General features: G+C 50.0%; 1 protein-coding gene across 2 annotated transcripts in view; it reads right to left on the bottom strand.

The window, feature by feature from the left end:
- MRC2 (mannose receptor C-type 2) overlaps positions 1-23856 on the bottom strand; it is a 59742-nt gene extending 35886 nt beyond the window's left edge. The window contains exon 1 of one of the 2 annotated variants that reach the window (XM_070773723.1): positions 23136-23856. In XM_070773723.1, coding sequence (XP_070629824.1) covers positions 23136-23259 — 124 coding nt within the window. In that variant the 5' untranslated portion in view covers positions 23260-23856. The remainder of the gene's footprint in view (positions 1-23135) is intronic. The other variant, XM_070773722.1, reaches the window with a different exon arrangement.
- Between the last annotated feature and the right edge of the window lie 3515 nt (positions 23857-27371).

Below are 27371 nucleotides of genomic sequence, written 5' to 3'. Positions count from 1 at the left end.
GATCCTCCCCACCCAGGGATTGAACCCCCAGCACCCACGGTTCCTGCACTGCAGGAGGATTCCTTACAGCTGAGCCACTCCGAAGGGCCACGCTGGGTTCTACCAAGATGTTAAAGCACTCTGGCAGAGGATGGGTTAATAGATGGGTTTGTCACCTAATAAATGAACCACAAAGGTACACAGTGAAGAGGGAATGGGAATTCAGGTAAATTTCGTAAAGGCAACTTTCACCCTCCCATGGCTCTGCCTGGGTGCCCCCCACCCCCGCCCGCGGCGCCGGCTGAGTGGGGCTGCCCCCCTCCCCCGCCCCCCCGGGGTTCTCTGGGACGCAAATCCTCACCCGCCCTAACCTCCCCACCCCCTACCCCACCTCCACCCCCACTCCCCGGCGATTTAGAGATGTTTGATTTCATTCCCTGCTGGGGTTTTGTCTTCTCCGACTGAAGCATCAGGATCTCTTCGGCTTATCCCTTCCCAGGCCCCGTCTTGTAGGAAGGCTAGGAGGGGCGGGGGTTGCCGAGCCTAATTTCGCCCATAACCTCTTGGGAGGACCGGGCACCCTCTGCTCACGGGCAGTTCCCGGGGCCTGGCTCCCGTGCCCAGTCCCCACGTCTCTTCCTCACCAGAGCATCCCAGGGGTGGGCCACCTGACCCCGTCTTCCCTCACACCCGCCTCCAGGACCTGAGATGCTGGGACCCGCCCGCCCTCGGAGTTCCGGATCTCCGGCCGCTGAACCCCTCCTTCCCTAAACCCGGGCTCTACGAGGCGCCCTCCGGCCCCCGCAGTGCACCCCCACCGAGGCCAGGCGCCCTCCCTCCGTGATGCAGCCCCGACCCATGCCCGCGTCCCCATCCCCGCCGCGCGTCCCGGACGTTTGGGCGCTGACCTCCCCAACACGCACCCCCACCCCGCCACGGCTCCGAGGTCCGCCCGGCTCCCCAGCCCAGCTCTGCGAACCCCGGGTCCGCGGCCCCCGGCGGCGCCGTCTGCTTGACCGCAGCCAAAATAAACAGCCCAAAGCCACTTCCTCCCCCGGGGGGCAACTTTCACAACAACGGCCGGCTCCGGTCGCGGCAGGAAGTGGCTTTCTGGGCCAGCACAATCCAACCTCACTGACTGGCCAGCGAAGGGCAGGATTCAGGACCCGGGGTTGGAGCCGGGCCCAGCTGCGCATTTGCGCCTGGACGGAGCGCGCGTGGGCGAGGGCGTCTCCAGCCGAGGCCCAGCAATCTCCGGCCCCTCTCCGCGATCACAGCCCGGACAGCAGTGCCCACCTACTTGTGGACGCGGGCCCGAAGGCCCGTGAGGGGCCACACTTGGCTTATTTATCTGTGGGAGTCGTCAGCAGATTATTTTATAAAATCACGGACAGGAGCGTGAGCCCCAGCGGCAGGACCAGATCAGACGCTTCCTACCTGGTTGACTGAGGAGGAGTAGGCTAATAAGGAGAGGAGTTATGAACAGATATCCTGACAGACGGAGAGAGAGCAACTTTTTAAAAACTTCGTTTTGGGAATTCCCTGGCAGTCCAGTGGTCAGGACTCCGAGCTAATATAGCAGGGTTAGGGCCGGTGTTAGGGTGAAATCAATCCCTGGTCTGCAAACTAAGATCCCTCAAGCCACAGCTGGCCAGAAAAAAAAACAAACAAAAAAAAAAAAAGAAAAATTGTTTTAACTGTCAACAAAGTGGCTGCAGAAGTGTGGGGGTGCGGGCAGTAACTTAAGGGTAAAATATTAGAACCCCCCCACCCACCGCAGGGCAGTGCAGTGGTTAAGAATCCACCTGCCCCCTGCCAATGAATGCAGGAGATACAGGCATGTACCTGGGGTGGGGGGGTGGGGGGGCCAGAGAAGAGTCCCTGAAGAAGGAAAGGGCAACCCACTCCAGTATTCTTGTCTGGAAAATTCCATGAACAGAGGAGCCTGGTGGGCTACAGTCCATGGGGTCCCAAAGAGTGGGAGGACTGCCCATGCAGGCACAGTATCCGCTTGCTGCAGAGTCCACAGAAAGAAAGAAAGAATCTCCTTTAGGCCTTTCTGCATTTCCCATGGTGAAAATTTTTTTCAAACAACAATAAAAGAAACGTCTGTAGAATTAAGCTGAAATGTAATTATTTGTTCGCGAGAAATTGAGATTTCAAATATAAACTTTGGATTCACAAGAAATATTTTATGAATCATTTCTAGCTAAGTTTTTCAAATATAGAAAAAAGGGGTAGGATCCCCACCCCCATTCACACAACACAATAACTTTGTCATTGGCTAAGTGCCCCTTGGGGGCCCAGCTGTATCCTGGCCTCTCCATGTCCTGGGCATTTGCCTGGCATAGTCTGGCCTCATGGTAAATGTTTGCCAAATGATAGAATGAATATGAACCAGAAAGTCTTAGTAATCATCGTGTCAATCCCTTAGAATGTGGAAACAGAAACACAGACAGGTTAAGTGATTTGTCCAACATTCAAACAATTGGAACCATGACATTTCCATTGAGATAAAACTTTATGCAAGCCTTGAAGAGTATCAGCCAGTATTTGCTTATATAAGTTGACCATAGAGTTTACTGTCTCATATTGAGAATGAAAAGGGGAGGCAGTAATCATTATAGCACGACCACAAGCTTGAGTCATGGCTGTCCCAGGCAAGCGACACATGGTCGCCCAGCCCTTACGGAAAGAGACCACAAATAATGATATAAGTGACTGTTTACCATGAGCTTGCTAGGTACCAGGCACTGGCTTCCCAGGCTTTCTCCTTAATCCTCACAGCACTGCTCAGAAGCAGGTAAAATTCTTATCTCCATTTGACAGATAAGAAAACTGAGGTATTAAAGACCTCAGAGATCAACCCTCTTGATAACACAGCTAGTAAGGGGCAGACCAGAGATGAGAGACCAGGGAGACTGGTCAGTTCCAGAGCTGAGCACCAAACCACTACTCCAAGTACTTTAAATTGATAAGTGAAAGTGAAGTTGCTCAGTTGTGTCTGACTCTGAGACCCCATGGACTGTAGCCTACCAGGTTCCACCATCCATGGGATTTTCCAGGCAAGAATACTGGAGTGGGTTGCCATTTCCTTCTCCCCACAGGCAAATCACACACAGCCTTCACCATATGTGAAAGCAAAGTGAGCCAACATTGAAAACGGGAGAGATTTCACATAAAAATCTGAATCTTCAGCATCTCTCAGAAACATTGGGAGGCCTGTCCATGTTGAGTCAGTGTACCTGCAGGAAGCCAGTTACAGATTCTGGGGCTCCTGCCCATCTGAGACGGGGCTCACCGGTTTGCCACATCACCCCCATGTGCACCCCTACCCCAACACTGAAGTGGAATGGGAATGGCCACACGTGATCACTTTTGAACTACTGTTTTAAGGAGAGTGGAGAAACATTCTTCAATATTCTGGTCTCTATTAAAAATGACCAGAGGGCTGTACCTAGTTCAAAACTGGAAAAAAAAAGAAATGTGTTGGGAAGGGGTAAATTAGGCTCCACTGCCCCGCAACCACAATGTCCCTGCGACAGGCAGCATTCCTTTACCAAGATGTGTCTGAAACACACCACGATATGATTCTGAGAAATCGTGACACGTTTCATGACAAGCTTTTGCTCTACTCACTGGCAGTCCCGTGACTTTCTGACATGGCAGTATTCAAGGAGGACTTGTTTGGTTCTCAGAGCAAGCCATGGCACTCTGTTTTAAAAAGCTGTGATGAGAAAAACAACCCTTTTGAGAAGCTGCCTTGGCCTTTTACAGCATGACAAGCCTGCTCACACCCAGAGTCTGGACATTTAGATAAGGGCCTGTATTTGGGATTCCCACCGTAAGTTCCTGCTTTGCTTTTGAGGGGTACCTTTTATTTTTTATTTATCTTGTGGCTGTGCCACACCACGAAGCATGTGGGATCTAGTTCCCTGACCAGGGATCAAACCTGTGCCCCTTGCATTGGCAGCGCGGAGTCTTAACCACTGGACCACCAGGGAAGTTCCAGGGGGCTGTTTTTAAAATAACCACTTAGAGTTGAGCCCTTGAAAAAACTGTGACCTCCACCCACACCACCTTGTAAGTACCAGGTGCCTCCTACCTGCGCTCCATCTCGGCTCCCTGTGTCTGAGGGATGCCCTTCCCTTGGTCCACTGCGCCACCAACCCCCTGCCCCTCACCCTGTTTCTGAGATCAAAAAGCAACAAATTGTTGGTTTTTTCCTCCTCTGTGTTGGTTTTTTCGGAGAAGGCAATGGCACCCCACTCCAGTACTCTTGCCTGGAAAATCCCATGGGCGGAGGAGCCTGGTGGGCTGCAATCCGTGGGGTTGCAAAGAGTCGGACACAACTGAATGACTTCACTTTCACTTTTCACTTTTATGCATTGGAGAAGGAAATGGCAACCCACTCCAGCGTTCTTGCCTGGAGAATCCCAGGGACAGGGGAGCCTGGTGGGCTGCCGTCTATGGGGTTGCACAGAGTCGGACACGGCTGAAGTGACTTAGCAGCAGCAGTTGGTTTTTTCTTCCTCTGTGTTGGTCCCTTCAACCTCAGCAACCCCAGGGTTTTCACTTCCCCACAGTGGGAGTTCAGTGGATGTGGAAATACCTGCCAACGGACCCCAATCCACGTGGGTGGCTTGTGCCTGCTCTAACCCGCATATCCTTAACAAACATACCAGTTCCAGCTTCTCAACACATAAGTTAAATGAACTCAGAATCTTTTTGCTCGGGAACATTCAGGATCTCCCTAAAACTGTATCCCAAAGAGTAAACACTCGCTGACTTCTGCAGTGACAGACCCATGGAAGCTTCCTTCCCCCACACTGCCTCCAGAAGCCCGGAGAAGGGCTTAGGAGGGTGGCTCTGGAATCTGGACCCACCCAGGTCCCAATCCCTTCTGGGGCCAGCTGCAAGCCTCACTGTAGGGAAGACACCAATATCACCCAACCCATGAGTTTCGGGGAAGATTAAGCAAGAGGATGCATAAAGATGTTCGGTACCTTTAGCCCTTGGTAATGGAAGGCCATTACTGTTTTTTGACATTGAGGAGCCTCTGCCCGGGTGGGGGCCGTGAGCTCCAGAATCTGTTTCACAGCAGAGAGCCTGGGAACCAGGCCTCAGCAGATGCTGCAATCTGGATAAGAGGAAATGATAAGAATAAATAAAGCCAAGGACTCGAGTGCTTAAGCTGCTCTTCAGAAGAATTAAAAGAAAAATAAATCCACAGTCCAGATGCAGAATCCTCCCCAAGTTCCCATGGGTGGGTCCCTGGCAACTATTGTTCATTTCTGACCTCTGAGTTTGGGGGACCCTCCTCAGGTGCGCCTGCAAGGGAGATGCAAGGAGAAGAGACTGAACAATGCGATGGGAGAAGAGGGGGGATTTCTGGGGAGGTCGGGGCAGCGTGGGGCGGGCTGCTCTCCCCACCTCATTCTGGTGCTGCAGAAATCGAATCCACATGCAGCCGTAAAGGGAAAATGAGGTCACAAAACGCAGCTGGAAGGGAGTGTGGAAGGAGGTGGTGCAGGGCCCCCACTACTTGGCGTGGCAGTGGACAGAGTCTGCATGGGACTCTCACTGGGACTCAGGCACTCATATGGCGGTGGGGCTCCAAGGATGGGAGGAGAGGGACTTCCCTGGTGGTCCAGTGGCTAAGACTCTGAGCTCCCAATGCAGGGGGGCCCAGGTTCCATTCCTGGTTAGGGAACTAGATCCCACATGCCTCAACTAAAGATCCCCCATGTGGTAACTAAGACCCAGCACAGACACATAAATGAATGAATAAATAAATAATTTTTAAAAAAAGAATGAGAGGAAAAGGTTGGGGCAGCACAGGCTGAGAATCTAGGAGTTCTGGCTCTGATTCTGCTATTACAATGTAAATGACCTGAGGGGATTCGGTTTTCTTACCTGTGGATTGAATTCAAAAACACCTTCCCTGCCTCTCCATAGGCTTCTGGGGAGACCTCCAGGGAGAGATATATGCAGATATTGACATGATTCTTTCAGGGTCTCTATTTCCCACTAAATGGCTCCTGCAGAGCAGGAGCTGTGTCTTATCCATCCATCCCCTTTGTTCAGGGCATACAACAGATGCTCAATACATGTATGTTGAATGAGCTGGACCAGGGGAAGTAGAAAGGCAAGCTGCCCTGTGTCCCACAGGCAAAGGTTTAACATCCTCTGAATTTACATCCTCCTTTAACAGAAGATCTTGGACTTCCCTAGTGGTCCAGTGGTTAAGAATCCACCTGCCAACGCAGGGGACACCGGTTTGATCCCTGGTCCAGGAAGATCCCACATGCTGCAGGGCAACTAAGCCCATGTGCCACAACTACTGATGCCCAAGTGCCCTAGAACCTGTGCACCACGAAAAGAGAAGCCGCTGCAGTGAGAAGCCTGTGCCCCGCACCTAGAGAAGCCGGAGTGCAGCAATGGAGACCCAGGGCAGCCAAAATAAGTAAGTAATAATAATAATTTTAAAAGATCACGTGTGGACAATGAATAGAAGACAATAAGGGAAACATGAAATTATCTGTTGTGTGACAGTACCATTTCAGCTAATCAGGGGAACAACACGTATGGCAGTCAACACTCACGGAACACATTCCCCGACCTCTTTTTTCTCATGGAAAGGTACATAAGTGTCCTAGGAGTGTCTTTACACAGCCCTGAAAGTGCAAAGAAACATGTTCTTGTGAACTTTGGAATTGGGGCCTGATGGCAAAAGAAGTATTTTTTCTACGTTGCCAGGAGGTTGGAATTATGCATAACTTTCTATTATTATAATGTTTCTAAAGTAAATAAAACTGAGGGAAGAGAGACACAGTGGAGATCTTCTTAAGATCTTTGAAGGAACCGAACCTCTCTGCATTTCCCACAGAACTCAACTCGGTGCTCAGTGTTTGGGGATTTGACTTGCTTTGCCCTGGAAGCTACGAAGGGTCATATATGTACACAAGACCACCATATGTATACACGTGACCACCGTGACAGCACCCAGACCTCCAATGGCAGAACAGACTTGACCAACAGAGGAATGTCTGTGAGGGCCCTCCAAATCCGTCTCCCTCCCCACCCTTTCGCTCCCTTTTTCTGATTCTGTCAGTGTAATTTTAGGAGCATAGTTTTAAGAGTACTCCTCCCACAACCATCACATTCCCTCTCTCTCTGATATTAATGAAAAATCAACAGCATGGTTAAGACAGCTCAGCCTCTGGGGTCATCACTGGGTTTGAATTCCTGCTCCTGAACTAGTCATTCGACCTCTTCATCCTTCAGTGCCCATACTCCTGTTTACTGCACAGACCAAGTACTGAGCACCTGGAATGTGCCAGAAGCTATGCTGGTGCTGCCCACTGGACGGCTGGCAGGACTCGCTGAGACGAGGAGCAGAGTAACTGACTCACCTCACTGTCCCACACAAGTGAACTCATGGTGGCAGTAGCCCTGGAGGCAAACACTTCTGGAGAAGACGGTCCAGTCTTCAAAAATACAGACACTTGACCCAGAGTTCACTTCTTAGGAATTCAACTTAAAGAAATAATTAAGAATCTATGCAAATACGGATGGCTAATAAACACATGAAAAAATGTTCAACAGCATTTGTTATTATGAAAATGCAAATCAAAATTACAATGAAGTATCACCTCATACTAGTCAGAATTATTGTTGTTCAGTCGCTCAGTCATGTCCGACTCTGCAACTTCATGGACTGCAGCACACCAGGCATCCCTGCCCTTCACCATCTCGCAGAACTTGCTCAAACCCATGTCCATTGAGTCAGTGACGCCATCCAACCATCTCATCCTGGCGGTCCCTTCTCCTGCCCTCAATCCTTCCCAGCATCAGACGGTTTTCCCCCAATGAGTCAGCTCTTCGAACCAAGTGGCCAAAGTATTCTAGCTTCAGCTTCAGCATCAGTCCTTCCAATGAATATTCAAGATTGATTTCCTTTAGGACTGACTGGTTTAATCTCCTTGCAGTCCAAGGGATTCTCAAGAGTCTTCTCAAACACCACAGTTTGAAAGCATTAATTCTTCGGCGCTCAGCCTTCTTTATGGTCCACACTCACATCCACACATGACTACTGGAAAAACCACAGCTTTGACTAAACGGACCTTTGTTGGCAAAGTAATGTCTCTGCTTTTCAATATGCTGTCTAGATTTACCATAGCTTTTCTTCCAAGGAGTAAGAGTCTTTTAATTTCGTGGCTGCAGTCCCCATCTGCAGTGATTTTGGAGCCCAAGAAAATAAAGTCTGTCACTGTTTCCATTGTTTCCCCATCTATTTGCCATGAAGTGATGGAACTGGATGCCATGGTCTTAGCTTTTTGAACGCTGAGTTTTAAGCCAGCTTTTGCATTTTCATCAAGAAGCTCTTTAGTTCCTCTTTGTTTTCTGCCGTAAGGGTGGTGTCATCTGCACTTGTGAGAATGGCCATCATCAAAAAATCTACAAACTATAAATGCTGGAGGGGATGTGAAGAAAAGTGAACCCTCGGGCACCACTGGTGGGACTGTACACTGATACAACCACTATGGAGAACAGTATGGAAATTTATTTAAAAACTAGGGGAAAAAACTACCATATGACCCAACAGTGCCACTACTGGGTATATATCCTGAGAAAATCACAATTCAAAAAGACAACACGTGCCCCATGTTCACAGAAGCACTATCTACAACAGCAAGGACTTGAAAGTCACCTAGATGTCCATCAGCAGATGAATGGATAAAGAAACTGTGGTACCTATATACAGTGGAATATTACTCAGCCATAAAAAGTGAATTTGAGTCCGTTCTAGTGAGGTGGATAGAGCGTATTAAATACATAAATTAAATAAAAAATTTATTATTTTTTATTAAAAAATTAAATAAATAAAAATAGAGGATCTTAAACAAAATGAAGTAAGTCAGAAGGAGGAAAACAAATACTGTATACTAATGCATATACATGTAATCTAGAAAAATGTACTGATGAATCCATCTGCAGGACAGGAATCGAGATGCAGACACAGAACAGACTTGTGGACACAGCAGGGCAAGGAGAGGGTGGGATGAAGTGAGAGACCAGTAGCACTGAAACATACACATTAGCATATGTAAATTAGATAGTCGGTGGGAATCTGCCGTATGATGCAGGGAGCTCAGCTCAGTGCTCTGCGAGCACCTAGACGGTGGGAGAGGGTAGGGGCACAGAGGGAGGGGACATAGGTATGCTTGCAGTTTATTCATGGTGAGGTATGAATCAGCACTACACTCTAAAGCAATTATCCTCCAATTAAAAAGAAATACATTTTAAAAAAGAATCTATGCAAAGATTTTGCTACATAGCATTACCGATAACAATGACTGGGTGGAAATTAATGTCCAACAACATGGCGTTGACACAGCCAAATGAAATACATTCATGCAATGCGAAACTACGCAGACAACACTAATCAACTTGCAGGAGTATTCTGACACGTACAGACGTTCACACTGGAACCGATTTTTAAAAATTCAATGTATAATATGACCTTGTTTCTATTTACTTTTAAATCAAGTAAAGTCTGAAAAGACCTTTGTGCATGCTTTTTATTAAACGTGGGAGTCCAAATCTCCAGGCATGCTTGTTTACAGAGCAAATGCCCAGCCCTAAGGTGTGCGCGCATGCTAAGTCGTTTCACTCCTGACTCTCTGCGATCCTATGGATTGTAGCCCGCCAGGCTCCTCTGCCCATGGGATTCTCCAGGCAAGAATACTAAAGTGGATTGCTGTGCCGTCCTCCAGGGGACCTTCTGGACCCAGGGACCGAACCCAAGTTCTTCTGCTTTGGCAGGCAGGTTCTTTACCACTAGCACCACCTGGAAAGCCCCAGCCCTACAGCCGGCCTGCTGAATTAGAAGCTCAGAAAGAAGGAATATCTGCATTGTAAATAAGACTCCCAGGTGATTCTGAGGCTCACCAGAATCTCAGAACCACTGTACATGCCTAAGTGTTAACAGTGGTTATTACTGACATACGGGACAGCTGGTGATTTTTATTTTCTTCTCTTTGTATTTTCCAAATAAAAAGAGATATGACCTGAATGTCTAACATGGGCTAGTTATGGTACATCTGTATAATGGAATCTTACACAGTCAATGGAAGCACTGGGTGGAAACACACTGATGACACATTGGCCTATGAAAAAATGTTACAAGCCAACACTGAAACCTTTATGTCAAGTTTTATACAGAGAGAGGAGAGGAGAGGCGAGGAGACAGTTCGACAGCATAGTGGCTGTTTCCTAGCTGTGAAATTTTACGTAACCTTTTTTTGAAACTTTTTCAACTTTTGAATTGTGTACTATTTGTTTATAATCACCAAAATGTATTCTGATCCTGAAAAAATATATACATAACATTGTCCTTCTGCAGCTTTATTCAAGTTTGCTAACTGAAGCTGCCCACAAGTTCAGATGAGCTGCTGAGGGTCCTGAGGAAGTGAGAGGGCAACAGAAAAGTGTGGGTGCCTAAGAGGGTGAAGCCTTCCGGTGAAGGGAACCCAGTCTGACCCCCAAGGGTTTTGTAAACTTTACTGAAAAAAAAAAACAAGTGTGTGTGTGTGGGGGGGAGGTTAAAAAAGATACACAGACACACACATACACGCACACACACACACATATATATACACGCACTGTATGTACTACATGGCTTATGGGACTCTATTTACCGGACCAGGGGTTAAACTCAGGCCCTTGGCAGCGAAAGCCTGGAGCCCTAACCACTGAACCATCAGAGAATTCCCCCCAAAATAAAAAACTTAAATGAACAACCAACAGGGGAAAGATATTTCTAACAAACACAGCAGGAAGTTCATATAAGCCAATGAGAAAAAATATAGAGACCCAGTAATTTTAAGCCCCTAAGACCTGAAGAGATGAGATGATAAAGAATATGTCTGAACAGGCAGTTCATCAAGAAGAAATATACATATCTAATGAAGTTATAGAAAAATGTGTAAACGCATTTGAAAGCACTGGTAATACTGGCAATGTTATTTATTTGCTGGATCCAATCCTTGGCTGTTGAGGAAGTGAGAGGGCAACAGGAAAGTGTGGGTGCCTAAGAGGGTGAAGCCTTCCGGTGAAGGGAACCCAGTCTGACCCCCAAGGGTTTTGTAAACTTGTGAAAATTCATTGAGCTGAACATTTACGGTGTTCACTTTCCTGTATTTATACAGTACACCAAGAATGAAAAACTTTAAGAGCAAAGCATGGAAAATACAAAATAAGAAATTGGGTGGGAGGAACAGGGTGAGAGAGAGAAGTTCATGAGTAAATGTAAGTATTGCAAAGTTCTCTCTCTGTCTTGCCTAATGTCCATTATATTATAACGCATACTTACTTGTTTACAAAAATAAAACAAGACCACGCAGGAAACCAAACAGACGTGGACTCTGCCACTCACGAGATGCGTGATCTGGCTCACAGCCTTGCTGGCTCAATTCCCTTATCCATGAAATGGAGCAATGTGAGGATTAAAAATATGGGGCATGTACAATTGCCTAATACTGACCCTGGCAGATTAGACCTGCTCAGTGAGTATTAACCTGGTTTCCATTTCTCTCATTTGTTACACATAAAGATTTCAAAAAGGAGGAAGCCTTCCAAAAGCCTGTCCCTTGACTGGCACTTATCTGATATGCACTCCAATCTTGTCCGTAAGGACCACCACTTAGTAGATGTATTATTGAGTTTGCCTTCTCTCCGGCTGTCCCTTGAGTAAATACTTGGTTGATGAGCACCAAGAACAAGGGGTTTGCATTTGAGGGTCTGTTAATGCAAAGAGCTTGAGTCTGGTGCCTCATCCATTGTCCAGCTCTTGCTACTGAGCATCCTGAGTGCACCTTCAGGAACCCATCTCAGAGGGTGACCCTCCTACACCAGCCTTCTTGCCAGCCAGCAGGTGAAGCCCAGCTCCAACTCGTCATTAAAAAAAAAAACAAAAAACCAAGAGGGGCAGGCGGGGAGTGGCTTGGGAAACTAAGCAAGGTCCCAGCCAGCTGGGTCTCAGTCCTGGGGGCCACCCACCCCCCACCCAGTGTCCACTCTTCCCTTCTGCAGCCAGGCGGGCCCCTCTGTGCTGGACCCACCTGACAAGGCTCCCTTCAGTTCAGTTCAGTTGCTCAATTGCCTCCGACTCTTTGTGACCCCATGAATCGCAGCACACCAGGCCTCCCTGTCCATCACCAACTCCCGGAGTTCACTCAAACTCATGTCCATTGAGTCAGTGATGCCATCCAACCATCTCATCCTCTGTCGTTCCCTTCTCCTCCTGCCCCCAATCCATCCCAGCATCAGGGTCTTTTCCAAAGAGTCAACTCTTCGCATGAGGTGGCCAAAGTATTGGAGTTTCAGCTTTAGCATCAGTCCTTCCAAAGAACACCCAGGACTGATCTCCTTCAGAATGGACTGGTTGGATCTCCTTGCAGTCCAAGGGACTCTCAAGAGTCTTCTCCAACACCACAGTTCAAAAGCATCAATTCTTCGGTGCTCAGCTTTCTTCACAGTCCAACTCTCACATCCATACATGACCACTAGAAAAACCATAGGCTTGACTAGACGGACCTGTGTTGGCAAAGTAAAGTTGGTCATAACTTTCCTTCCAAGGAGTAAGTGTCTTTTAATTTTATGGCTTCAGTCACCATCTGCAGTGATTTTGGAGCCCCCCAAAATAAAGTCTGACACTGTTCCACTGTTTCCCCATCTATTTCCCATGAAGTGATGGGAACAGATGCCATGATCTTAGTTTTCTGATACATATGACTTCCGCTAAATTTTGGTGTGATCTTTACCAATTTTATGTTGCCTACTTACTTCAAATACAAGTTATGTTCATTTATTGATATATACTACACTCCCAAACAAATGCTTCTGAGTCTTGTTTTGCACTTAACATTTTAGAAAAAGGACTGTAATGTGTCTTTTAATTTTGTAAAAACCATTTTAACGGCTGTATGCTATTCCATGACAGCATACATTTCATTTACTCATTCTCTAGCTATTACTGGTCTTCAATTTGTAAGCAGATTCTCCTCAATTATAAATATTATATTGAATGTATTGTTACATCACTCTTTGTTGGTACTTTGATGGTGCTCTGAGAAGGGTATCTTTTTTTTTTATTGCTAGTGATTTAAAACATTTTCCAAAGCATATTGGACATCAGTATTTCTTCTTTGTGAACTCTGTTCGCAGCCTTTATTGGCTCATCTTAAATGCCTTAAAACTAGTGGAGGAACTTCCCTGGTGGTGCAGTAGCTAAGAATCCACTTGGCAATGCAGGGGACATGGGTTCAATCCCTGGTCCAGGAACTAAGATCCCACATACTAAAGGGCAACTAAGCCCTTGCATCACTCTAGAGCCCATGCTCCGCAATGAAGACGCAGTATAGCCAAAACAAATAAATTCAATGATAATTAGAAAAAAAACTAGTGGAGGTTCCTGCATTTTTCTCATTGGTTTATATGAGCTTCTTGCCATAAATGTTCCAGATATCTCCCGTTTTTCTTCTAAATGTTATCTGCGACACCTTCTGGTTACAGCTTCTTCCACTAGGGGTAACCGCTGTCTGACTGCAGGCAGTGTTACCCTCTTCTTTGCACTTCACATACATGGGATCATTTGGCATGGATGCCTTGCTTCTGGTTCAGTAGTTTTGTGCGCTTCCTCCACACTGTCACACGTGTTGTATTCTCAGTGCTGTATGCTAGAACTGTGTGGAGCCACCACACCTGAACCATTCCATTGTTGATGGGCGTCTGGGGAGTTTTCAGTTTGGGGCTATTATGAATAGTGCCGCTAGGAGCAACTTTGCTTTTTAAAGAATATCATTTAGTGTCAAATTATCTACCAAATAAAAGGAGAAAAGGTACCTTTTTAGTGGAGAAATCTGGTAGACACCATCTGAACCAAGCGATCAAAGTCAGCAACACCAATAAGGGAACAAACTAACGTAATGTGACACAATGGAAAGAACTCATTTGTGTCCCACACCTGCGCTTTTCCTCCCAAAAATGTTTAGCATGAATTTAACGATTCGACAATCAGATAAAATGACTGCTAACATTCTATCAAACGACTGGCCTGAAGTCATCAAAAATGGAATGTCATAGGGACTTCCCCAGCGGTCCAGTGGCTAAGACTCCAAGCTCCCAATGAAGCTGGCCTGGGTTCGATCCCTGGTTGAGGAACTAGATCCCACATGCCACAATGAAGACCTGGCACAGCCAAATAAATAAATATGCAATGTCATAAAAGAAAAAAAGACCAACCATTTTAGATTAAAAGAGACTGAGAGACACGACATCAAGTTAAGTCCTAGACTTCAACAACAGCTGATATTGTGGGGACAACTGGAGAAATTCAAACACAAACTGCATATTAGAAAAAAAGAACTGTTGCATCTGTTATCTTTCTTCGATGTGATTACGGTTTTATAGAATGTCTTTGTTTTTAGTTGATACATGATGAAATACTGATGTGAAATGTCATCAGTAACGCAAAGCTTCAGAGCGCGCGCACACACACACACGCACGCACACGCACACACGCACACACACACAGTGAGATAAAGCAAATGTGGCCAAACGTTAACCATTGGTGCTTCCAGGTGGAGAGTATACGAATGCTCACTGCATTTTCCCCGCAACTCTTCTAGTCGTTTGAGACCGAGTGTAATACCAATGTAGTCCTCTGAGGTTTTTTTTCCCACTCAACATTTTGTCTCTAAGAATCACTCACGTTGATGCATGCATTGAGGTCTGCCAGTTTACTACTGCATTATATTTCATTGTGTGTTTCTACTCTATAATTATCCATATTTCTTTCAAGGTTCATTTTTGTTTTGGCTACTGTAAAACAGTGCTTCTAAACCACTCTTACTTATCTCCTCAGATCCTCAGAAATGAGGTTAAGCATCTGTGAAGTTAGCAAACCCTTTCCTTGGGGACCAAGACTGACTACAAGGCCATTTCCTGTTGAATTCCTACTTGACCAGGCTGCTCTGACTCAGGGCTGTTCTCTTTGTGGTCAGACAGGTTCCTGACCCTGTGTCTGATATTTCTGAGCAGTCTATTGCTTCCATCTTTCTTCTAACAAACTTAAAATTGCACCTAAAATGAAATCGGTGCAATTTGCTTCTGGAACATTGCTCTCCGCTGGGGGTGGGGTGCTGCTCTTAAAATGTAAGCTTCAGGAAGGCAGGAGCCATGCCTGCCTCGGTGTCCTCAGCATCAAATACTACACGTAGCACATTATCAGCGCTCAGGAAAACAAAAACAACAGCTAACCGAATGAATGAGAAACTGCTTGTCAGGGATCAGCCATGTATCTTCACTTAATTACTACCAGAGTAATTACAAATTATTTTGTAAGCTTGTTTTGTGGTCATGAGAAGTTTCCTTCTTAGATGTATTTCCACATACTGGCATTAGTTCTGTATTTGTTGTTTAGAACTACGTAAGTTGTCCATTGTGTTAAGATATCTTGGTTTATTAGCTATGCTTTTGCTATTGGGCTTCTAGATGGTTTCCAATTTGGTTTGCTACTACAAACAGTCTTTCTATGAACATTTTTTTTTTCCTTTTTGCGGTTAATGACTTACAAATTCCCCAAGCGGAATTACGAGGTCAAAGGATATGAAGTGTTACTTATCTAGTTTCTTACATCTTGTCTGAAAGACTGAATCCAGAAAAACTGAACTAATTTACATGCCCCAGTCATACAGATGAGTTTCCTCACAGATGTGCCATGATTAGGTTTTCTGTTTTCACTAGCTTAATTATGTATTTTTGAAAGTTAATTTCTAGTGATCTTTGCACTTTCTACATGACAAACTCGCCAGCTGAATTGTCTCAGCTGCAATCAGCTAGAAATTGAAACTAAAATTTTAAAATTATAATCCAGTTGTCCCATACCATTTACAAGCACGGATTCCTTTTCATATCAGTGTGTTGTTTCTGGCATGTCCCACGTTAGTTCTTGTAACAGTCTAGATCTATGTTTGAAATTTACTCCAGTCTACTGGACTCTTTTTCTGTTTAATTCAATGCCATATGTTTTTCATGATTGTAACTCTGGAAGGGCAACTCTCTTCATTGCCTTTCTACTACTACAAACACAAGTCTCATCACAGGAATAAATTTACCATCATGTGAGGGGATGGACAGTATGATAACTAAACGTATGTGGAGATCATTTTCCAATGTGTGTACTGAGTTGCTCAGTGAGTTTGACTCTCTGCAATCCCATGGACTGTAGCCCAGCCAGGCTCCTCTGTCCACGGAATTTTCCGCAAGAATACCAGAGGGGGTTGCCATTTCCTACTCCAGGAGATCTTCTCCACCCAGGGATGGAACCCACATCTCAGAGTCTCTTGTATTAGCAGGTGGATTCTTTATCACCACACGACCTGGGAAGCCCCATTTTGCAATATACACAAACATCAAATCATTATGTGTACACCTTAAATTTAATACAATCTTATACGCCAATTACACTAAATAAAACCTGTGAGGGGAGCTCTTTGGAACACCTGTCCGCTTTGTTTGATTCAATTAATATTTACTAAAGGATACCGTGTCCAAGGAGAAGGCAATGGCACCCCACTCCAGTACTCTTGCCTGGAAAATCCCATGGACACAGGAGCCTGGAAGGCTGCAGTCCATGGGGTTGCTGAGGGTCTGGCACGACTGAGCGACTTCACTTTCACTTTTCACTTTCATGCATTGGAGAAGGAAATGGCAACCCACTCCAGTATTCTTGCCTGGAGACTCCCAGGGATGGGGGAGCCTGGTGGGCTGCCGTCTATGGGGGTCGCACAGAGTCGGACACGACTGAAGTGACTTAGCAGCAGCAACTGTGTCCAAGGTGGGAGGCTGTGCCGGGTTGACAAAGCCTTGCCCTGGAGGTTCTTCCAGTCGGCGAAGAAGAGGGAAGAGTCTCCACCTGGCCGGCGGCAGCGATGAATTGCGAAAGGAGACGGGAGAAACGCTCCTTTTAGAAGGCTAAGGCTGCAGGTCAGAGCGGAGACTCGGAGCCACACCTGCGGAGCCACGCCCTCCTGGCGGCGGAGAGAGAAGCAGGGGCTTCACAGGCAGGACTCAGGGCATCCGAACGCGACTTGCTCAAGGGTTTGAAGAGACAGGCTAGACCCTGACCGTGGAAGGCCTCAAATTCTCAGTTCAGAAAGTTGAGACTGGCGATAAAAGCGGCCCTTTTGATCATAAGTCTGGCAACGATGTGGACTCTGGACTGAGGCTGGAGGCGGAGACCCCGGATGCAAACCACATTGCAGAGGTCAGAGCGAGAGAGAACTTCCAAACAGTGTCCATCAACAGGGAAGCAGCAAAAAACCCAAAAAAGACAGTACATCCTTCCAATGGACTACTGAGCACCGTTAAGAATGACACAGCTCTGAAGCCTGTCATGGAAAGGCCACGAATATTACAAAATACAATTTAATGTATTGTACAGCATAAAACATGGTCCTGTTTGTGTAAAAAGAGTATTTGTCTGTGTGTACGCAGAAAAAAGGGAGGGTCACCTCAACTACCGACAGTGACTACTGTTAGGCTGCGGGTCAAGGGAAGTGAGGACCTCAAATCTTTAAAACTTTACCCCTGTAGGGCTGACCATTTTCCACACAGCATGTATTATAAAACAGGCTATCGGCAGCACACATGCTACAAGGTGAGGCCAGAGCAGGGGCAGGGATTTAGTAATTAGGAAGCCTAATTACTAGAACCCCTGGGAGGCAGCTTCTTAGGGGGAAGGCTAGATGAGGGGGAATGACCATTAGCTGAACGGGCAGAGTCCCAGGAACTTGGCTCCAAGGTAATTTTAGCTGAAGAAGTTTCATTATAAAGAGAAGCAGCAGGAGGGGAGTAAATTGAGTGGCTTAAGGGGTAAAGACAACTGAGGATGGGTATTTTTTTTTTCTTTAGGATTTAAATTTACTTTCATAAAAAGTATGGTTACTTTTAGGCACTTAACGGTAGTTAGCAAAGTGTCACCAAGCAATAATGGATAATCAAAGAGCTACTTTGATTAAAAAAGTGGCTGCAGGTATTTAGAACTTTGTTGAGGATTGTATTTTTTCATGTTTTCTCTCCCCATAATAAAAAACAGCACTAATTTAATATTATTTGCTGAGACGTGACTGTCCAGCATTGTTTCATGTATTTCATACATCTATTATGTCATGTCTTATGACACCCCTATGAGGGACTATTATTTTATTTTTACAGATGAAGAAACGGGAGCCTCTGCCCGAGTTCACACAGCTGTGCTGATTTACCTCTAAGAGGAAGCAGGGCGGGGTGCTCCCAGCCACCCATCTCCTGCCTCAGTCTACCTTGTGGTGAGCTGTGTCTGCCCTCCATTCCACACACTTTCTGAGGATGTCGGGAGAGTCTGGGCAATGGGCTTCCTGTTTTTCCCTGTAGGAGCTCCAAGCCCACTACAGCAGCTTCTCACCGTGTCCTTCTAGAGATGACCTCCAAGGAAAAAAGGCCACCCCTCCATTCTGGTGTTTATCCCTGTGTTTACCCTCTGTGAGCTTGTCTCCTTAGCCCAGGCGAGCCCAAGAAGCAGTGACCAGGACCCCTTTGGGTCCTTCTGAGACTCCTGAGTCTTGAAGGAAGGGCAGTGGCAGTCAGGCCAGAAGAAGGGGAGGGCATGCCAGGCAGAGGGAAGGGTATGTGCAAAGGCCTGAAGATGGCAGGGGATAAGGTTGGGGGGCAAAGGTTCAAGGAGGCAGGAGGAGAGCAGGGGTAATGCGTGGGGGCCTGAGAAGAAGCTGAGGGTTCCTAGCCACCATCTAGCAACACAATCAGGGCTTTTTTAGGGGTGGGGAACTCAAGTTGGGGGAGGGCAGGGCTGAGGAGAGACAGAGAGCATGGGCCCAGCCAGGCAGGCAGGATGGGAGGGGTATACATGGTCAAGGGGCTCAGAAGAGGGGACAGAGGATCCAAAGAGGGGGAAGGGCAGGAAGGCACCTAACTGGCCACCGGAGTTCCATGTGGGGCCGAGGGTGGGGTCCCAGCCCAGCCTGTCCTCTGAGGAGCTGGAGCTGGCTGAGGCCACTGTGCAGCCTTCATCCTGCCTGTTGACGACACAGCTCCTGCTGAGGAGTAACTGGGATCTGCAGGGCCCAGGGTGAGGTCCAAGAGCTGCGTCACCGCTCAATGGCCCACCCCACCCAGCTTTATAGGATCCAGTTATGGGAAATTGGTGGCCCCCCACCCCCCTCTCATAACGGACTAAACAGGAAGGACACTTCCTGTTGGCAATGCCCAGGCCCTCCAAGCCCAGGGACCCCCACTGGGGGTGCAGGGAAGGTGGGCTCACAAGAAAAGGCGGAGGTCATTCCTGCTTGCAGCACCGCCCAGGTTCAGTAAACATCCTTTGACAGACTGGCTGAATGAACATGAACCCCTGACCTCGGGGTAGTGGGGCTCTTGCTCCACCGGACCCCTTCAGTCCCTTGGGAGCAGGCACCTCAGATCCCCTGAGGACACCAAGGGGGGCCCAGCCCTGCGTCTGGGGTCCAGGGGACGGGGGGAGACACCAGACAGCTGGGGGAGAACAGAGGATGCCCGCCACCCCTTCCGGGGACTCCCCTCTGGAGGACATGTGGAGAGCACGTTCCAGAGGACTTGGAGCTCTGGGTGGGGGGGTACCCTCTACCACAGAATTTTCCAGCCTTTCCTAACATACCTATTTCACAGTGTTAATCTTAACAGATTCTCAGCGAGGTCTGGTACTGAAGTGCCGAGGCTGAGTAGCCACACCTGGGTTTGAATCTCACTTTGACCACCTTCTAGCGGCGAGGAGGTAGGGTCTTGTGCAAACAACCTAACATCTTTCAGCTGTTGACAGCCAACGTGTGAGAGGTTATGAGACTTGGAAGAGCCCTTGCCCGAACAGCACGCGTGCAGCCCCGCGCCCCGCGCTTGAAGAATGGTAGCCACTGCGAAACCACTTAACCCTGCTGAAGGGGCAACGGGGCTCCTATTCAATGCTGAAATTAGTGGTGAATGCAAGTGAATGCTCTTCTGAGAACTTCATGGGGCTTCTGAAATCCTCTCATCGGCCCAAATCAACCACACCCTACAGGCCTCAGAAAGCTGAGATTTCTCTCCTGTGTGAGATGGGGACCAAGACCCTGGCCGCCTCTGCCTACGCCCTCACCTTGTTCACGTCACCCCAGGGGAGAGCCAGATCTCAGCACTAACCACAGCTCAGCTGGGCACTGTCTCAGCCCTGGCAGCTCACAGAAGGTCGGGGGAGCAAGGAAGACTGACTTCTGTAGGCGGATGGGCGGATGGGGGCAGTAAGAAGGCTCTGAACTCCATGACTCACCAGGACCTGGGCCGGAAGTGCAGGCGATCTGTCTGGCTGACTCCGGCAGTAGCAGCAAGTACCTGATGCCTTTCCAAAGGAATGCCTCCCTCCCTGTCCTTTAGACAGCAGAGTCTGTCCCCATGGAAAGATTTCCCAAGGTATCCTGGCTCCTGCACCTGGATACCTGATCCCCGGGGCTCCCAGCAGCCCTCTTTCTAATCCGCACCTCATTCCTCTGCTCAGAAACTCCCAGGGGTTCTCCAGGGCTCCCCACCGCCAGCCAGCAAGTCGTTCCCCCACTCTGGCCTCTTGGAAACCTGGCCAGTTTCCTCTTCAGTCGAGCTTCTCCCCCACCCTACTCAGGATCTCTCCACCCCAGCCAGGCCAGCTTCCACAGCCTCTCCAGCACAGCCCAGCTTGCCTTCCCGGTCTCCCTGCTCTGCTCTCCTCCCTGCCTCCCTCCTGGGGGCCTTGGTGACCCCTTGCCTCACAGTTTCTTGTGCCACCAACAAAATTTTCTTTCTCTGAGGATGCAACTTAGACTCCTCTGTACCTTCCTTCCTCCCCAAGTATTTGGCTCAGCACTGAGCAGTAAAAGCTACAAAAATGCATCAGTACTGCAATTAACAGAGAGTCTTCCAGCCACAAGCTGTGTGGGTACTCCTCTGGGTACTCCACAGGGGATGGTGGAGAAAAGATGGATTCTGCCATCCCACACCAAGGGGCTCTGCGGTGTCCCATCCTCTCCTCTCCTGGTGGTCAGGAAGCACCCTGCCCCCAGGGTAAGTTTCACCCAGCAGGGCTGGCCTGCCAAACCAAATCCTATCTCCCACAAGCATTTCCTGGGGCCATTCGGATCCTGGTGCTGGTAAATTCTTCCCAGGGACCACCTAATTCGTCAGGTAGAGGGGGATGAAGAAGGAATTTGCTGAAAGAGGAGTATTCTAGGCCGAGGGAACACAGCAGGGAAGGACCTGCAACGTCTTGCTCAACTGCTGCTTTGGGGACCAGGCCATCCCCACCCCATGTCCCCTCCATCCACCCCTGCTCACACCTAAGCTTCTTCGAGAGTGACCAATGCAGTGCCACTAGGGACAGGCCCCTCCACGGCTATGGGGGCTTCAAACCCACGGACACAGCCTGAGGAAGGGCAAAGTGGGGCCAGGAGGAGACCCAGAGGCAGAGGGCCACTCCAGGCGGTTCCCCAGACCCAGCCTCTACCCAGGCATTTCCAGCTCACTCTGTCAAAGGCGCCACAGGGGAAAAGGCTGAGTCAGCACTCTGGCCACAACCCTCCCAGGGCCTGCCTGGCTTTACAATGTGCTCTGGGGCTCTGGGAATGGCTCCTCCACCCCTCCCACCGGGCCTGCCTTCACAGGGGGCGAAACTGCATGCAGGAGAGCAGCAAGGCAAGGCAGGGGGCAGCCTGGGTGCCTTGACCTGCAGCGGGTGGGGAGTTACTGCTTGGATTCTGTTTGTCTGATATTCAGTTCCAGGTGGGTCTGGAATTCAGCAGGCGGGGTCTGCTCGGCATGAATATGCGTCACCCCAGCCCCCACCTCACGCAGTGGCTGGGCACAATCTGGGCAGATAAGTGTCTCGGTCCCCTACGGGCGGGCAGGCAAACTCAGCAAGCACTGGCCATGGCTAGAGGTCCCGGATCCTCCAGGGGGCTGTCTGGGCTTTGCACAAAACTACACACGTTGCACTGACTGTCCCCTTTCACTCAGCCTCATCCCTAAATTAAACATAAAACAAGACCAAGCCTTTTCCATAGGCCCAGCACCTGGGCTGTAATAACCACACTCCCGGGTAGTTCCAGCTCTGACTCCTGCGTACCCCCCGCCACCGCCCCCCCCTCCACCCCCGCAAGCAGATCTTCCCCTTTCCCCCTGGGATTACCGCTGAGTGGGTCTGTCTGTCCCCACACTTCACTGTCACCCTTTGAAAGAGCAGCAGGAAGAGAAGACACAGCTTTGGGTTTTTGTTTTCTGCTGGTCGGGTTTGTGCATCGTTAGCAGCTCTTTGGCCGTCCAAGATCTGTCCACTCTGGAGGGGTGCCAGTTGGGTCAGAGCCGCCCACACAACACTCTCTTCACTACACACACACAAACACACACACCCTTGCCGAAGCCTGCTACATCCTTCTGATGACACAAAACTGCCCCACAGAGCTCCGTTCAATTGATGCGGATGCCGCCCGCCACGGGCTGTCCTTTGAAGACCAAGTGTGGAAAAGAAAATACCAACACCCCCGAGGTGCCAGGAAGGGCAACCAAGCCCTAACGAATAATTCAAAAACAACAATAACGCTTTGGTCCCGAAGCAAAGCAAGGAGCCCGGCCTGGAGTCTCCGCTGGTTTCCCCAGACGCGCCCTGCAGGTCCCTGGGCCCAGCGCAGGGCAGGCGCCGGGTGGTCCTAGAGGGCGGGCGCGGGGGTCCTCCCGGGGCCCGCCCTCTTCCTCCGAGGCAGCTCGAGACCCCCGGGCTCCCCTCCCCCGCCGCCCGCCACATCTGGTTCCACTCAGGTCCTCCCCCACCTCCAGGCGCGCTCCTCCTTCCTCACCCCTGTCCTCCCCGCCACCCTCTGCCCCGCTTTCAGAAAAGCGGAGACGATTTTTTAAAACCCAGCCACACACATACACACACACACACGCACACACGTCCTGCAAAGGCGGGGGGCGGGGGGGGAAAGGAGGAAAAAGTCGAGAGAGACCCGCTCCCCGGCGCTCCCCGCGCCCGGCCCCCGAAGTTGACCAAGTTGGAAGCGCCTTACCCGGGAGGGCGGCGGCGGCGGCGGCGGCGGCGGCCGGGCGGCCGAAGTGCAGACCCCCGAAGAGCAAGGCGCAGCGCAGCAGGTGATGAGGCCAGGGCGCGAGGGCCGGCCGGCCGGGCCCCATGCCCGCGGCGTGGCGCGCGGGGGATGCGGGGACCGAGGGAGCGCGGGCGCGGCGCGCGGTGGCTGCAGGGGTGCTGGGCTGTGGTGACCGCCCGCGAGGGGCTCGCGTCTTCCTCCGGGCCGGGACGAAGTGATGCCTCCCGGGGAGAGGAGGGGAGGAGGAGGAGGGAAGGAGGCAGGCCGGGAGGAGGGAGGGCGGAGGGAGGAGCGCAGACCCGGGGAGGAGGGCTGGAGGGGCAGCGGGGAAGGGAAGCGGGCAGCGTGGGAGGGGAAGGGGAGGAAGAGCGGGCGGGCGCGGGGCCCGGGAGGGAGAGGGGGAAGCGGGAGAGGAGGATCCGGGGGGTCGAGGAGGACCCCGGCGTGCACTCTTTTCCTCTCGCTCTCCGCTTCCCTCTCTCCCAGCCTCGCCTTCTCTCGCTTCTCGGTCCGGGCTTGGAGCCCCAGACGCTGCGTCACAACTCCCCGGCTGGCTGTGCAAAACTTTCCGCAAACTTCACCGCGTGGCGGGGCGGGGGCGCGCGGCTGACCCAGGCGGCCAGACCCGGGCCACTGGCGCCCCCTGCGTCCCGCCTCTTTCTGCCAGCGTCTCCAGCGGCCGCTACCTCCACGCGGAGCAGGACCCACCCCTCCTCCGGCCGGGTTGGGAAGGGGCGGAGCCCAGGGCTCAGCCACCCGGGCAAAGATGGGGGAGGGGAAGGCAGGGCCCCCGTGCCTGGTGCGGAGCGCCAACATTTGCAAGTCTTGTTTTAGCATTTGTGTGAACCCCATGTCAGCGTCCCTGTCGCAAAGGGGTGTCATGATTTTGCTAGATGGGGGCTGTATCCAGAAAGCCAGGGGAAATCTGTCCCTGGACGTCCCAGAAGACAGCATCGCTCTCACCAGCAACCGGACTGCTGGCGGATCTCAGAGGATCAAATGGAAATTTCATAAAAGAGAAGACAAACCACAGTTATTCCGTATTATGCAACAGGTCACCGCAGCGCACAACACTGGACTGAGAGGGTGTTAGAGAGTCCAGGACCACGTCCATCTCTCCTTTCCTGAGCGACCTTAGAAAAGTTACTTGGGACGTCTGGGCTCAGAGCTGGACGGAGACATTTAGATCCTAATGCAAAGAAGATTCACGTTCTGCCACCACGAGTGATCAAATAAAAACACTATGAAACGGTAATATAAATTTTATTGTTTCCTGTGCTGTCCACCTCAGTGCTGTTTTTGGAAATAACAAATTCAATGTTGTTTTCTCCTTTTTTACTACCCTTGCCTTGGGTAAATCTTTCCCCATCGCTGAAAGGAGGGTATGGGGCCAGAGCTGCTCACTTGGTGCTTTCCATCTCTGCTGGGCTGAGATTCTTACCAAGTATCAATCCAGAGGCTGCAGGACCCCAAAGTGAGCCCCCATAAAATCCCCTAGAGTCCCCTAGAATGAGTCCACTATCCACCCTTTGGCCCTAAAAAATGGTTAGCAGTCAAGCTAGCAAAGTCCTCGGCACCCCACAGCTAGCTGCTTGACAGAGCTAAGTCCCTGCTGGTGACTTTCTTCACTGGGATCCCAGAGTTCTGACCACACTGAGCTGCCTCAGAGATCATTCGTGTGACCTCTCCTTTCTCACTTCATTTTCAAGGAGGTTCAGAATCAGCCAGCTTCAGCTAAGCTGCCCTCTCTCTGTTCCTGTCTGAGCAGTCAAAACACAGGATGCTTCTTCTCAAAGTCGTCTCACAGGCTTCTTATCTGCTTGCCTATCTCTAGATGTGCCAGCCACAGTTCTCCAAGGGAGCCCCCTGGCTTCTGGAAGGGAACTCAGGCAGGGCTCCCAAGGCGCCCTCCAGGTTCTGAAACAGGGTTGGATATCCCTTCCCCACCAGCCCAAGTGGTTTGGGCATTCCTCCCATCAGCAGGGCAGAAAGTGACAAGCTGACAGTGAGTCATTTGAGTCCAGAAAGTCCACCACTGGCCAGCACAGTGCCCTGAGCACCCCGTCCACAGGAGATGCTCTCGTTTCTTCCTTCAGGCTTTCAAAAGCCCTAGTGGCTAGCGCTGGGGGAACAAAGAGGAGCAGAGTCACGATCCTAGAGGAGGTTTTGTTCAGTGGGGAAGATGACACAATTTTTGCCACATTCCAGGCAGAGAAGCTGCCACGAAAGGGCTAAGGAGCACGGAAGTGTGCTCCGCTAGCAGGGACAGCTGTTTGTTTCAGTGTCTAAAGCCGTAGTCTCTGCCAAGGGTGAGGCCTCCCGCTCTATCCAGTGGGCCAGGGGTAACGCGTTGTATTCTGCGGAATGTCCAGGTCACATCTGCGGCCACCATCTGTCTTAGATCTTGAGCTCGCAGGGCAGGGAGCCGGTGACATCTGGGCGATTCTCCCTGTGGAGAGTCCAGCCCAGTCCCCTGCTGCTTAAAGATCATGTGCAGGGTCAGTTGTCAGTGGAAGGTGGTCACAGTCTGCAGGAGTACTGGGTGCTGCGAGGAGGTTGGGGCTTTCCTGGGGAGCCCCTCATCAGAACCTCATCTACTTCCAAAGAAGGGTCAGTGTCCTCTGTGCCTGCTGCCTCCTCCATTCCTGTTAAAGCTCAAACAGCCATTTATTGAGGGCCTACTATGTGTCAGACATCAGGCTAGGTGCTGGGGACTTAGCCAGTCCAGGGGATTTTTGCCAAGATATTCACTGTAATGGAGTCTATACTGAGAAGTGGCTCTGACATTGTGAGCCAGCAAAGGAGCTGTGGGTCTGCTGATTTCATCAGAACCAGTTTAGAGGAAGATGCACAGACTCCAGAGAGACCTGAGTTAGAATCTTGACTTCCCATACCCCCGTTTGTGACATGCAGTGAGTTACTGAAGCTCTCACTGAGGTTACAATTCCTATTGGTAAACAGGGCAACAATTCCTATCTTGTGTTCCCTCCCTGCTTCTCATCATCCTTTGTCGTGTGGACATCAGGTGTCTCCCAGACTTCCTACCCTGCGCTCTGCCGGCCTCTCCACCCCACCCTACCGACCATAAGGTCTGCACAGGTCAGTTTCATCAGGACTGCAACACTGGGTGTTTTCCTTTGCCTGAGGGAACAATACAACCTCCCCTCCTGCTCTCAACATCTCCATGTTTAACTGTACACAAAAATGGTGTTCTGAAGTGTAAAGTAAGCCAGGTAGAAGCAGCTCTCTGCTTACTTCTGCTGACTAATGAACTCATGTCCATAAGAAGTGGAAGATGGGATAGGGGACAGAGTTGAACTGGAATTCCAGCTCAGCCATCCACTATCCATGTGCCCTCCAGCAGGTCACTTCCCTTCTGAGTCTCGGGGGCCCCTTGATGTACAAGTTTTTGTATCATTACTCACCGTGCTTAGGGCTCCTCTTGCATCAGTCTCCTCCTCCCTGGCTCTGGAGCTCAGTAGCCTCTCCAGCCAGAGGGTGCCCAGGGGAGCAGAGCCTGTGGACGCTCTGGCAGCCAGGCCTACAACGAAAGCTTAGGGAAGAGGAACACAAGGCAGGGAGAGTGCAACTGGATGGCCAGGTAGGACAGGAGAAGGTTAAGTAAGGGAAAGACGAGGTCAGTCCTTACCTGTGGCAACTAGACAAGAGGGTATGAAACCCAAGGGGCACCCGCACGTTTCTTAGCCAGGAGAAAAGTCTGGCCAAGCGTGGGCTGGTCTGGGTGGATCCCATCCCCTCCGCCCTCCCTCTGGACTCCTGCCCTTGACTCTCCACTCAGGCAGTCTGCCCTTGCAGTCCCCCACTTGTCCGCAGCACTGAGGACCTGCGACGGAAAGAAGAGGCAGGCTTGGGGTTCAGATGGACCCAAGTTTCAAGGGTTGGCTCCACCTCTTCCAGGTTGTGTGATCTTGCAACAGTTAACCTGAGATAACTATTTCTCCCACATCCACATTACTGGGGAATCTGATGGCTGGCTGTCTTCTCCTGACTGGTCTACCCATCAGGGCCAAAAATATAACCAAAAACAAGTCTGCCCACCTTCCCCAGGTTCTCTCCCTTACTGTCTTCTTGTTGGAGGAAACCCAGCAGGGCTCCCCACTCCCAGAAGGACCGATGGGTTTGTATCCACTCACTTTCAGCCCAAGGAGGGGATAAGAAGACTTCCTTTGAAGGGAA

The sequence above is a fragment of the Bos indicus genome, chromosome 19, assembly GCF_029378745.1.
Source record: "Bos indicus isolate NIAB-ARS_2022 breed Sahiwal x Tharparkar chromosome 19, NIAB-ARS_B.indTharparkar_mat_pri_1.0, whole genome shotgun sequence".
NCBI lineage: Eukaryota > Metazoa > Chordata > Mammalia > Artiodactyla > Bovidae > Bos > Bos indicus.
The sequence above is the reverse complement of the archived record's forward strand: the minus strand, read 5'-3'. Positions and strand labels throughout refer to the sequence as shown.